Below are 13,088 nucleotides of genomic sequence, written 5' to 3'. Positions count from 1 at the left end.
AGTCACGTGCTGAGACGACTCGGCTGATCAGTGGTAGAGCTGTGCTCAAACTGAGATCTATTTAGCTGTGGGGTCTGTGCTTTTCTCACAGAGTGGAGAGGGGCTTGGTGGTGGGGGGGAGATCCTGGTATGTGAGAGGCAGGGAATTAAAGGTGGTTTGGGAGTGAGGAGGGTCCCAGAGACCAAGGAGCACCTCCCACCCCAGAGGAAACAAGACTCCAGGTGGGGATGGCGTGGGATGTGGAGGAGGGGTCCACCCAGGTCTTTGGCTCCCTTTGCCAGGGTTGTGGCACAGCGTGGCTATGGGGCACCCATGCGCCGTGTGATGCCCACTGCCCTTCTCCCTGCTTTTCCATGGACCTGCTAGCATGGCCTGAGCTCCCTCATTCACGGCTCAGGTCCGTCTCTCCAGACTGTGCCCTCCGGGTGTGAGGGCGCATCCCAGAGCTCAGCGCAGGTTCTCCGTGGCCTGAGTCCATGATCACTGAATTAAACCAAATGGGGTGCATTGGCAGAGGCCAGTGGCTAGCTTCAGAAAGTCCTTTCAGCTGGAGCTGAGGGCAGGGGAGGAAAAAATGGTAGTTTGATGTTGTAGTGGCTTTGAGATGGCTTGGATTCCTGCGTCCAGGTCCCCCAAAGAACCGCCCCCCCCCCCCCCAGTAAACAACATTCCCTTGCCTGCAGCAAGCAAACATCAAGTGCAGCAAGAGACTGTAAGGTCAGACAACAAGAAGGACTTCCCAGCAGGGGAGCGGGAAAGTTTGCTTAGTCGGAACTGCCACTCAGTAGACTGCGCTGCCTTGGATTGCAGTGAGGTTTCCAGAGTTGCAAATGGCAGAGGCAAAGATTTAGGCCAAAGGGGAGAAATGGAAAAGGTGCAGTTTGGCTGGTGAGGGAGTGGTGAGGGTGGAAGGAGCCAGGGGCCACCCGAGGGCCACACTGGGAGGGGTCATTTGTTAGGTCTAGGGGAGGGATGGGATTAAGAGACAGTGAGGAGGAAGAGCCACCAGGAGCTGGTGGGCTGAGTGTGGGGAGGGGAAGGGGGCTTTGGCTGCAGGGTGGGGGTACCTTGTTCAGGTGGGGAGCACCGGGAGGAAACAAGCTGGGTGGAAAGGGCTGGGGCTTCTGCACAGAGAGGAGGTCTGGAAGGCTGCTGGCTGCTCAGGCCTGGGCTGGGGAGGGGGGCCCAGGCTGAGAAGAGATGGGGGCGTGTCCAGCAGGGTGGGATAACCTAGGACTTGGGAGTAGTTGGCATCATCTGGGGAAAAGAAGAGAAATCCTCCCCAGCCAGGAGGCTGAGGCAGCAAGACCTGAAAGGTGGGGGTGGGGGTGGGGGTGGGGGGGTGCACGAAGACCAGGTCAGACTTGCAGGGGCCCCTGAGGCCTGTCTGGAGCCCTGGGGCTTGGGGAGATGGGGTGGGTCAGACCCCTCCTCTAGAATCCACTCCTGGAGGAGCAGCCTGGGAGGGCCTGCGGTGGGGGAGGAGACGGGAGGGGAGGGAGGGAGGGGCCGGGCCTCTGTCCACGGCATTAGTGCTGGTTGGAGGGAGAGGGGGGTGCCGAGCCAGCCAGGCCGCCTGTTCCCACAGCCGGGAGCTGAGCGCGCTGCCATGGCGCTGGCCAGGCCTGGGACCCTGGCCTCCAGGCCCCTGGCCCCTCTCCCGCTGCGGTTGCTGCTCTTGGCTCCTGCCCTCACCCTCCTGGGTGGTGAGTTGGGGCATAAGCCTTGGGGTGGGGGTGGGGGGGTGGACTGGGGCAGGGTCTCTCTCCCAAAGCAGATACCCCAGGCCCTGGGGTTGTCTGTGTGGGTGCCAGGCCCGACTGCGGGGCTGGGCACAGGCCAAGATGTGGGTGCAGAGGGGTGTGCTCTGCGGGCCACCTTGCGTGCAGGGGAGTGTGTCCTGGGCCGTGGGGGTTGCTGTGTGGCATGGGGGTCTTTGTGAAGGGGTCGTGGGATGGGCGGTGTGGCCCGGGAGGGGTGTTGGGGCTGGGAAGTCCCGGGCTGAGGCCTGAGCGTGGGGAGCTGCAGGTAGTGTGAGCCTCGTCCCAGAGTCTGTTGCCCGTGTGCGCTGGGCTGTGGGTGCCTTAAAGTTGTGAGCCGGGTGAGCCGTGAGTCGTTGTCTGGGGCTTTCTGGGTGTGGTGGGCTGCGTCCTAGCACAAGTTGTGGGACATAAGTTGTCAAGCGGGTTGAACTGTGTCTTAGCTCTCGACAGGGGGACCCGGGGTGGGGGCAGCAGACCCCAGCCCAGTGGATTGCTGTGGGGAGGGGGAAGGAGGCCAGGGGAGCGGGGCGTCTACTTGCATCCCCTCCACGTGTGTGTTCCCTTGCCTGCACTGGGGGCTAGGGGTGCTGTGGGGCCCCTGGGGGGTGGCCAGGCACTTGGGAGCACGTGTGTCCACCGCTGTCCCCTCCCCGGCACTCCAGACCCAGCTGAAAGGGCTTCCTAAGCCAGACTCCATTCGCCAAACGGTTTTGCTTTTGTCCGAGAGGATTCACGTGTGCGCAGGCAGCCTGGACTTCTTCCTGGGGGGTCTGGGGGACGCTTTGTCTTGGTCACTATAGCTACGGGGCCAGGCCTGGGAAGTCCCCTGACCCCGCCTCTCCTGCTGGAGGAGGGAGCCAACCAGGGCGAGTGGCCTGCACTTCACTGCCGGCTGGGGGGAGACCCAGCCCTCGGACTCCCAGGGTGGGAGGTCAGGCTTCCCCAGACCCCTACCTGGGGCCCTCCTCCCCATTCATGGGGCCTGGCTCACAATGCTTTCATCTCCTCCTCCCTGAAGGGCCCCTGGGGAGGATGAGGACCCCATTTTATAGTGGAGGACACTGAGGCTCAGGCAGGGATGGGGGCTTAGGAGCTGGGCTCCTGACTCAAATCTGGGGCTCAGGAGAGGAGCCGAGGGCCTGCTCTCTGCCCATGAGGGGCTTGAAATCCTGGTGTATGGATCTGCTATCTGCCCCCTGCCCTACCATGTGCACACTCACACCTGCAAACACACACACCCGCACGCTGGTGTGGCACGCACAAGGGCACACCCCACCGCCACGTGAACAGGGGTCCACAGGCACGTGCACTCACACGCATACACACACACTGGTGTGTGCGGGTAGCGACGTGTGTATTCACACTCAAACGCACGCTCACGTGAACCGTGGGGCAGAGTGAACACAAAGGAGATGGACGCCACAGAAAAAGTGGCCGCTGAGTGACACGCTCATCTCCATCCCACCTGCTGGGGTGCCCAGGGGCAGCCTGTCGCACTATGATTTCTGTGCAGGGAGCCCCCTCCCTGGGGATTCTCAAAAGCTGGGGTGAGGGCACCGTGGGCGTGAGCACTTCTGGATACCAGCACCGGAGGCCTGGCTGCCAGGAGGAGAGGGGCTGGGGACGGTGGTGTCACTTGAAAAGTAATTTCCATCCCCAAGGGGATTGGGTTTCTGGAAGCCCTGGGCCCCTGGCTCTGCCACTCAGGCCTGCCAGGCCCTGAGCTGAGCCCCTCCATCCTGGGCCCACTCTGCCACAAAAGCCTAGCTGGTTTCTGTGGAGAGGACCAAGCATCTCGGAGTACAATGGGGCATGCTGGGCTCTCACAGCCCGGGAGCCTGGCTGACAAAGGGCAGCAGCCCCATTCCCGTCCCTGCGTCTGGCCCCTCCTCCCACCAGCCCTGGGGAGAGGGGGAGGGCTGTGGGACGGCGGCAGGGAGGCAGGGACAGAGTGGGGTGCCACACACATGTGGACCAGCATCCAGGATTGGTTGGCTAGACAGCGTTTGCTCCAAGTAAACGTTTGTTGGTCAATGAATAAATAGCACCATCAGCCACCCCCTGGAAGATACTATGCTAACGGACTCACGTGATGGACTTTGGTTTTGCTGTTGTTGTTGTTGTTTTTATTAAAGATTTTTAATATTTATTTATCATTTTTAAGTAATCTCTACACCCGACATGGGGCTTGAACTTACAACCCTGAGATCAAGAGTCACATGCTCCACCGATGCAGCCAGCCAGGTGCCCCTTAAAGATTTTATTTTTAAGTACCTGGGGCTTGAATGCACACCCTTGAGTATGAGGGTCACAGGCTCTACCACCGAACCAGCTGGGCGCCCCACACGACGGACTGAGAATCTCCCCACTGCTCTGCAGGGCCGGCTCTAACAGCCCCAGTTTACAGAGGAGGAAACGAGGCCCAGAGAGGGTCAGGAACTTGCCCAGGGTCGCGGAGCTAGTGTGTAGACCAGCCTATGAAAGCCACGTCCCTTCTCTGCGCCTTCGCCCCTTTGGGGGGCCAACGAGCTAACTCTGAGGGTGTCCCGAGAATTTGCTGGGAAAACACAGGGGTTCTCCAACTCAGGTTTGGCCTGCAAGCCCCAGTTTCCGAGGACATTTTAGACCAGAGGCCACTCATAAAAGCGGCCTGTTCGGGTGGCAAGGCCTTGCTAGGTCTGTCTTACCCCCGCAGGGAAGTGTCTCCATGGCCTTGGGCTCTGAGACTGAGGTCTGGAAACACTGGGATAGGCCAGTGCCAGGCACAGGGTGGGCGGTGAATCCTGTCAGTCATTGTCACCACTACTGTTACCAAAATTATCGATATCGACCCCTCTTTTATCCTGGAGGGGGGCGTAAACATTTTTGTGGAAGAGTATTCCAAACTGTCCCATCTTGTTAGGGTAACTTAGCCCTTTCCTGGTGGCTCTGAGGCAGTTGGGTAGTCACTCCTGTCCTTGGGGCCTAGTGAGATTAGATGAACAGCGTTTGCCCCTATGGCAGAAGCTCCCACATCTTATTACATCTCGGGCCACTTCTTAGAAATATCCTTTTTCTTGCAGGTCAAGACAAGAAGCTTCTCAAAACTCACCCTCAGTAAACACTTCCCCTCAGTTGTCAGCAGTTATCACGAGGCCTGTTATAAGTGCACATCAAGTAGGAGTTACTAGGCACTGAGTGGGACCCAAGGCACAGTGGGACTGCCAATAGCCCGGTTCTGGTTAAAGAGGGAAGACCGACCGCTCTGCCCAGGCCCACCCTGGAACCTCCACCCTTGCGCCAACCTTCAGAGACCGTTTCCAGTGCCCGGGGAAGGCTGGGCTGGAATGCATTAAAATGACAATGCATGGGTGGCAATGTCGAGTTTGCAGAGTGGGAATTTCACATACTTTGGGAGATGTGCACCTTCCAGAAGTCTGGAGGAGATAACCAGCTTCTTAGTCTTTTGAGGGATGATTTGGGGCAAGTTTATAACCTCTCTGAGTTAGAAAACAGCACCCACCTTTCCTGGCTTGAATCAATTGTAATCATGTAATCACAGAGGCAAGATGTGTGGCGCGGCCTGGTGCCCATAGTGCGCACTCAGTAAATAAATAGTTGCTGTTATCATAGCAAGATCGTCCTCTCTGGGGAGAGAATTTCCCTCCCGGCAGTGGGATCTGGGCCTTTCCCGGGATGGGGCAGCAGGTCGAAGGGGAGGGGCGTGTGTCAGTTAATCCCTCCCCTGCCAGGTCGTCCTGAGAGGTCAGGAGGGATTTGTAAAGATAAGCACAGGCCCCTCGTCACCCTGGCAACAGGCCACGCCCCCAGCCTGGCCCAGGCCCCCCACCCCCCCTCCCGCTGCCCTACTGCCCTCACCTCCCTGCCTCTCAGCCCAGGGCTAGCCTGGCCTTCTGGTCTCACTCCTGCCCGACAGAGGACTGAGGCCAGCGGTTCCCAGGCCTCCAGGTGCAAAGGATTCCCCAGGGAGCATGCTGCAGTGCAAATTCTCCGGGCCCAGGCCCGACAGCTCTGAATCTCTAGGTCTGGAGTGGGGGGCCAGAAATCTGTATTCGTCCTTCCTTGCTTTTCTTTCTTTTCTTTTTAAAGATTTATTTATTTATTTTAGAGGGTAGGAGGAATCTTAAGCAGACTCCCCCTGAGCGTGGAGCCCGATGACACGCGGGGCTCGATCTTATGACCCTGAGATCATGACCTGAGCTGAAACCAAGAGTCGGACGCTCAACCGATTGTGCCACCCAGATGCCCCAGAAATCTGTATTCTTAATACAAGCCCGGGGTTCAAGAAACCCAGGGGTGAAGGCTCTGGAGTAGCGAGACCTGGGTCTGGATTCCAGCCCCTCACAGGCTGTGGGACAGTGAGGTCCCCTCATGTCTGAGCCTCCCTTCCCTCAGCTGTAGAACAGGAATAATAGCACTACCCATCTCCTAAGGTAAACATGAAGAGAATTGGGAGTACACAAGAAAGAGGGTTGTCTCTCCCATCCAGGCTTTTGTTGCTACTGTGTGCCTCTTGGGATAGGGAGCTCCCTCCCTCTCCGCCTGGCTCTGACTGCAGGAGCCCCTTCCTCCCCTGCTGCTGGACTCTGTGGGCTGCCGGCGTATAGGGCCACGGGCCGCCTGCTCCCATGGCGATGCAGCGCCTGGCCCATTTCCCCCATGCCCTGTCTCCCCAGCCTGGTCCCACCTGCTCTGAAATGGAAGGCTCTGAACTGGGGGCAAAGCCCCAGATTCGGGTGGGGGTCACATAGGCCACACAGATGAGCAGTGCCTTGTTGGCATTAAATGAAGGGCCGCCTGGTGCAGGACCCGGCAGCCAGGGCTCCTCAGAGTGGAGGCTATGGTTATTGTCTTGCGGTCCTGGGCTGTGCTGGGTTGAGGGACCCTGATCAAAATGGCCACAGCCCTTCATGAAAGCTCACTGGGTGCCAGGCCTTCACTCCTGTCCCCTCAGTGGCTCCTCACAGCACCCCATGAGGTGGCACTGTTCGAACTCCAGAAGCCAGGCCTTTCTGATGCCCAAACCTCTGTCCCTTCCTAAGAGAGCTCGATCCACTCCCACCCCCATCAGACTATCTTCCCACCCCCATCAGACTACCTTCCCACCTCCATCAGACTATCTTCCCACCCTCATCTGGCCATCTAGCCCTAAAGGATGTGGCTCTAAACAGATCAGCCACAGTGGCTGGGGTGGGAAAAAGAAAGATGAGCTGCCCAGAAGCCCCTCCGAGAGGCCCAGATGCCTTGGCCCTCTCCTACATGACCAGGCTTGGGAGAGGGGGCTGGGATGGAGGCCCTGAGCTGGGGAGGGAACTGTGGTCAGAGAGGGGCTGTGGACACTAGAGCCCTACGGGTCATCTTGGCCTTACAGTGTTTCAGACCTTCTGCCCCCTTGCAATGTGCCTAGCCCCGGCTGGGTGCCGGGGCCCCCAGTCGGGGAGTGAGTGAGCGCATGCCCCAGCTGTACCAGGTGCTCTGGGCACTCGTTGGTGGCAATCAGGTTCTCTCCCTGGGGCCGAGGTCTGTGTCTCCATATCCCTGTCCTCCGTCCTGCTGGGCCCCGGCTGGGAAGGGGGGGGGTCGGCCAGTGGACGGCCCTGCCTGGTGGAATGTGGATGACGCTGAGCCTTATCTGGGGGTCTTCACCAAGGTGGGGGAAGGGAGGTGCAGGGCCTGAAGCTGTTCTGGGCCTGGGTAGTGTCTGGATGACAACATGGGCAGGGGAGGGGCGCCTCGCAGAGCCCCAGGTTGGGGGTGCCTCCTGCTCGTGGGTGGTTCCCCTCCCCCAGCCCTTACTGAGGACCTGCAAGTGGCCAATGGCAGTACCTGAGGCTTTGAATCCTCCCACATGAGGCATGCCCTGTTACCATCCCCTCTCCCGTGTGAGACAGAGGCTCAGTCGGAGAAATGACCTGCTCAAGGTCTCAGAGCCAGTAACTGAGCAGGGATCTGAGCCCAGGGTAGTTGTACCTCAAAGCCTAAGTTCTTAACCAGCGCTCCAGGCTCTCAGGAGGGGAGGGGGCTGGCCCTCCCCGAGGCTTGGCTTCCAGACTGGCAGGTGACCCTCTAGCGTGGTGGTGGCGGCAGTGGCCTGAGCCAGCTGTCAGTCAGCAGGTCTCAACACCTGCCCTGCACCCTGTGACCTTGGCCAGGCCAGCTGGTCAGGCAATTGCTGAGGCCGGGGATACCGTGAGGGCCAGGGATTCCCAGAGAGGTTTCTAGGCCCGAGGCGGCTGGGAGGCAGGACAGGGAGGGGGGCCCAGCTCCCAGCCCCTGCCTTTGAAGTCCTCCATCTCCGGTTTCACCCGGGGATGGAGTTGCCAGACCCCTAGCAGGAGAGGTGGAGGGGACAGGGGAGGAGCCCCCCCACCCCGGAGGAGGAAACGGAGCTGCAGAAGGGGACACCCAGAGGAGACCCCCCTCTCTGGGCGGATGGGGGAGGGCTGAAACATGTGATAGGCTTGAAGGCTGTCCCAGTGTTAACTTGCCATGAGACCTCAGGCAAGAGTCTTCACTCTCAGGACGCCCGGGTGGCTCAGTCGGTTAAGCATCTGCCCCCCGCTCTGGTCATGATCCCAGGGTCCTGGGATGGAGCCCCGCATGGGGGGGGGGTCCCTGCTCAGCAGGGAGTCTGCTTCTCCCTCTCTCACTCCCTGCTGGTCCTCTCTCTCTCTCTCTGTGAAATAAATACATCTTTTTTTTTTTTAAAGCTTTTATTTATTTATTTGACAGAGAGAGACACAGCGAGAAAGGGAACAGGGGGAGTGGGAGAGGGAGAAGCAGGCTTCCCGTGGAGCAGGGAGCCCGACGTGAGGCTCCATCCCAGGACCCTGGGATCATGACCTGAACCGAAGGCAGATGCCCAATGACTGAGCCGCCCAGACACCCCAATAAATAAATAAATCTTAAAAAAAAGTCTTCACTTTCTTGCTTGAGCCTCAATTTGCTCTCTTATAAAATGGGCATGACAGTGCCTGCCCCAAAGGGGCTCTGCTGGGAGGGGATGAGCCAGCAGAGAGCAAAGCTCCCAGGGTCAGAGAGAGTCTGTCCTCTAATCCTACTGGGGCATGGGGGGCGGGGGGGGCGCAAACATCCGGGTCCCATTCCTCTTCATGGAGACTCTCCTGAACCAGTCTCAGCTCCGGCTGTAGTTGTGCATGGGTTGTGGGGATGTGGCTTGCAGAGCCCCTGGCCTTCCTTCCATCCTCCTGAATACAGACAGGCCCATGCTGCTTTCTGGCTCTGGGGTCTGGAGTGGGCCCGAGGGTGGGGAGGGAAACGTCCTGGTCCACCCTGCCCAGTCCATTTTCTCTCTTTACAGGAACGGTGCCTTCGGAGACCCCAAGTGTCTGTGCCTCAGCCCCGTGCGCTCCAGGGACCGAGTGCCAGGCTATGGAGAATGGTAGCTACACCTGTGGGCCCACGGAGCCCCAGGGCTGTGCCACCCAGCCGTGCCACCACGGCGCTCTGTGCGTGCCCCAGGGTCCAGACCCCAACGGCTTTCGCTGCTACTGCGTGCCCGGGTTCCAGGGCCCACGCTGCGAGCTGGACATCGATGAGTGTGCATCCCGGCCCTGCCGCCACGGGGCCACCTGCCACAACCTGGCTGATCGCTATGAGTGCCGCTGTCCCCTTGGTTATGCAGGTAATGGCCTCACGTCCTGGCAGGAGGCCCGTAATGTCCATCCCATCAGTGGCTCAGGGTGTAAAATCACACATTCAGCTTTGACTTTAGTACAGAGACACCCCCAGACACCCTGGAAGCTCCAGGGCATTCTGCTCTGGGTCTTGCTACAGAATGGATGCTTCTCGAGCTAACCTGGCAGCTCTGGATGACAGTATGAGCGTGTGAGTGCGCCTGGTGCCTGACATTTAACAGACACTGGACAGAGGTTACTTCAGTCCCTTCTGGAGTTCAGTTTGGTGCTGGGGGTGCAGACACCCCCAGGCATCTCTGGTGGGACCAGAGTGCAAGTACGCCTGGTTTGGCTTTAATGAGGACACGTCTAGACAGTCCTTCTAGCATCTACTCACTCCAGACCTGTGTCAGGCTGTAGTGTAGACGCCGTCTGGCTCATCTGATGGTTCTAGAGAATGGACACCCCTGGTACGGTTCAGGTTGTAAGGTGGACCCTCTTCCCCTCTGGGTAGCCCCTAAAGCTCCAGCAGAGAGACACGGGTGGTCTTGTTCAAACTGTAACGTGAATGTACCCCAGTGATCCCTGCTGTCTCAAGCGGGTGGATAATGTATACACAAGTATTCAAGGGCTCAGAACACAGACTGGCATGCGTACATGCCGGTTCTCTCCTCCAGAGTATGGCCCTGTCCCAGTCCCATCCACGCTGTAATCAGGAGCATCCCGGAGCGACTGTCCAGAAGCCAGGAAGGAGAGGGGGTAGCTGGGCACAGGTCTGGGAGAGGCTACATCCAGGGCAGTGGGGAGCACTGCAGTATAAACACTCCTGGTTCTAGTTCAACCCTGAATTCAGACAACTCTGCTCTGAGGGCGGAAGGCAGTTTGAGGTCACCTCAGAGCAAGGGTTGCACACTGGGGGGGGGGGGGCGTTGGGGAGGGGGGCTGGGCCCCAGGGGAGGGAGCTTATAGTGAAGAGATGGATCTCGGCACTTTGGAACGGACTCTGGAGACGGTCCCCGTATCCTTCTCACCATTTGAGAGTCTCGGTGTCTGGAGTGTTAGCTGTGTGTGTGTGAGGGAGGCCAGGCGAAGGGCCTGTGTGTGTCTCTATCTGCGGGTGTCTGCGCTCCCTGAGTGCATCCGTGGGAACGGAGGTGTGTGAGTGCCAGCAGGTGAGTGCGCCAGATGTGCCCTGGCGCCCTGGGTCACACTTTCTGGGTGAGTTGCGGATGTGAGCGGGGGCAGAGTCAGCCATGACTCATTGCTCTTCTCCTCCTTCCGTTCGGAGCCAGGCGGGGGAGGTTGGGATTCCAGGCGGCCAGGGCCTGGCTCCCCCTGGCACAGGGGGTGGGAGTGGGCCTGGGGCGGGAGGAGTGAGGGGTCACAGGAAGGAGGGGCTGTGTTTTGTGCTCACTGAGCTGGGAAGGGGGCAGGTTCCAGCTGGAGCCAGCTGGGTCTCTGGCCCCCCAGGACCAACCCCACATAGGGGGCAGGGGCAGGGCCTCTGGAGTCTGCCGTAACATGTGGGTCCCCGGATGAACTCAGGCAGTACATCCCCAAACCCTGAGATTCTCCATCTCCCTTCATCTGCACACATCTCTTCCCCTGCGGGCCGCCCAACTGTCTCAGTTGCGCCCAGGGCTGAGGGGCTTCCCCGGACTTGGGGTTTTAGAAGCAAGAAGGTGCAGGGGAAACCAGGAGGAGCTGGTTTCTTGCTGGGGCCTGTCCCTCCCCAACGGAATCCCTCTCTACACTCTCTTCAAAGCTGGCAGAGTGAGCCTTCCACAGTGTAGACAAAATCGTGTAACTCAGCTGCTTCCAACTTTTAGGATAAGCCCAGATTGGGGCCCCTGAGGCCACCACAGCCCCCAGCCCTGCCTCACCTCCTCTGCTCTCTCCTTTGCTCTTGACCCTCCACGCTCCCCTTTCTGAGGGCACCATGTCCCTGCCCCAAGCTGCTCTGGACCAGTTCCCCAGCCTGGAAGCCAAATGCTGGCACAGCCCCATCCCAATCTAGTGAATGCTTACTCATCTTTCAAAAGGCTCTTCTTCCAAGAAGTCTTCCCTGACTCCAGTTCCCCAGGCCAGAACCTTGGGTCTGGCTTTTAGGGGATCCACTTCGCTCCCATTGTTGAGCTTATCACAATTAAAAATCAGTCCGCATCTATGTGATACTGACCTAATCCCGGTCTCCCCAGCTACACTGCTGAGAGCTCAGGGAGGGAGGGACGGCTGTCTGGTCTCTACCCCATTGCCGTTGCCGGCTCAAGAAATACCTGCTCTGGACGAATGGACCGACGGATTCTCTCGGCATCTTCGGGTTTCCGCTCCTTGTAGCCGTCTGAAGCTGGTTTGGGGTCGGCCTGCCTGAGCCTCTTTCGTCCTCCCTCTGGGTGTCCATCTGTCTGTCTGTGTCTCCGGCCCTGTCCAGGGGTGACGTGCGAGGCGGAGGTGGACGAGTGTGCCTCGGCGCCCTGTCTGCACGGGGGCTCGTGCCTGGACGGCGTGGGCTCCTACCGCTGCGTGTGCGCGCCGGGCTACGGGGGCACCAGGTGCCAGCTGGACCTGGACGAGTGCCAGAGCCAGCCGTGCGCGCACGGGGGCCAGTGCCACGACCTGGTCAACGGGTGAGCTGGGTGAGCGGGCGGCAGCCCGGGGCGGGGGGGCAGGTGGAGAGTCGGGCGTGCTCAGCCGGCGCCCCGCGCCCCGCTCCAGGTTCCGGTGCGACTGCGCGGACACGGGCTACGAGGGCGCGCGCTGCGAGCAGGAGGTGCTAGAGTGCGCGTCGGCGCCCTGCGCGAACAACGCGTCCTGCCTCGAGGGCCTCGGGAGCTTCCGCTGCCTCTGCTGGCCAGGTGTGTGCGTGTGCGTGTGCGCGTGCGTGTTTCCGCTCCCTCTGCTGGCCTGGTGTGTGCGTGTGCGCATGCGCGTGCGTGTTCCGCTGCCTCTGCCGGCCAGGTGTGTGCGTGTGTGCGTGCGTGTTTCCGCTCCCTCTGCTGGCCTGGTGTGTGCGTGTGCGCGTGCGCGTGCGCGTTCCGCTGCCTCTGCTGGCCAGGTGTGTGTGTGTGTGTGTGTGTGTGTGCGCGCGTGCGCATGCGTGCTTCCGCTCCCTCTGCTGGCCTGGTGTGTGCGTGTGCGCGTGCGCGTGCGTGTTCCGCTGCCTCTGCTGGCCAGGTGTGTGTGTGTGTGTGTGTGTGTGTGTGTGTGCGCGTGCGCATGCGTGCTTCCGCTCCCTCTGCTGGCCTGGTGTGTGCGTGTGCGCGTGCGTGTTCCGCTGCCTCTGCTGGCCAGGTGTGTGTGTGTGCGGGTGCGCATGTGTGCTTCCGCTGCCTCTGTTGGCCTGGTGTGTGCGTGTGCGCGTGCGCGTGCATGTTCTGCTGCCTCTGCCGGCCAGGTGTGTGCGTGTGTGCGTGCGTGTTTCCGCTCCCTCTGCCGGCCAGGTGTGTGCGTGTGCGTGTGCGCGTGCGTGTTTCCGCTCCCTCTGCTGGCCTGGTGTGTGCGTGTGCGCGTGCGCGTGCGTGTTCCGCTGCCTCTGTTGGCCTGGTGTGTGTGTGTGCGCATGCGCGTGCGTGTTCCGCTGCCTCTGCCGGCCAGGTGTGTGCGTGTGCGTGTGCGCGTGCGTGTTTCTGCTCCCTCTGCCGGCCTGGTGTGTGCGTGTGCGCATGCGCGTGCGTGTTCCGCTGCCTC

The 13,088-nt window shown here is 60.3% G+C and overlaps 1 protein-coding gene across 1 annotated transcript in view; it reads left to right on the top strand.

Annotated features, from left to right (window-relative positions):
* The first annotated feature begins 1,610 nt into the window (after positions 1-1,610).
* Positions 1,611-13,088, top strand: part of CRB2 (crumbs cell polarity complex component 2) — a 22,540-nt gene continuing 11,062 nt past the window's right edge. Inside the window, exons 1-4 of the mRNA XM_035016658.1 lie at positions 1,611-1,707; positions 9,086-9,409; positions 11,833-12,028; positions 12,117-12,256. Coding sequence (XP_034872549.1) covers positions 1,611-1,707; positions 9,086-9,409; positions 11,833-12,028; positions 12,117-12,256 — 757 coding nt within the window. The remainder of the gene's footprint in view (positions 1,708-9,085; positions 9,410-11,832; positions 12,029-12,116; positions 12,257-13,088) is intronic.

The sequence above is a fragment of the Mirounga leonina genome, unplaced genomic scaffold, assembly GCF_011800145.1.
Source record: "Mirounga leonina isolate KUSES-001 unplaced genomic scaffold, KU_Mleo_1.0 Mir_170, whole genome shotgun sequence".
NCBI lineage: Eukaryota > Metazoa > Chordata > Mammalia > Carnivora > Phocidae > Mirounga > Mirounga leonina.
Note: the sequence above shows the minus strand (reverse complement) of the source record. Positions and strands in the feature narration are given on the sequence as shown.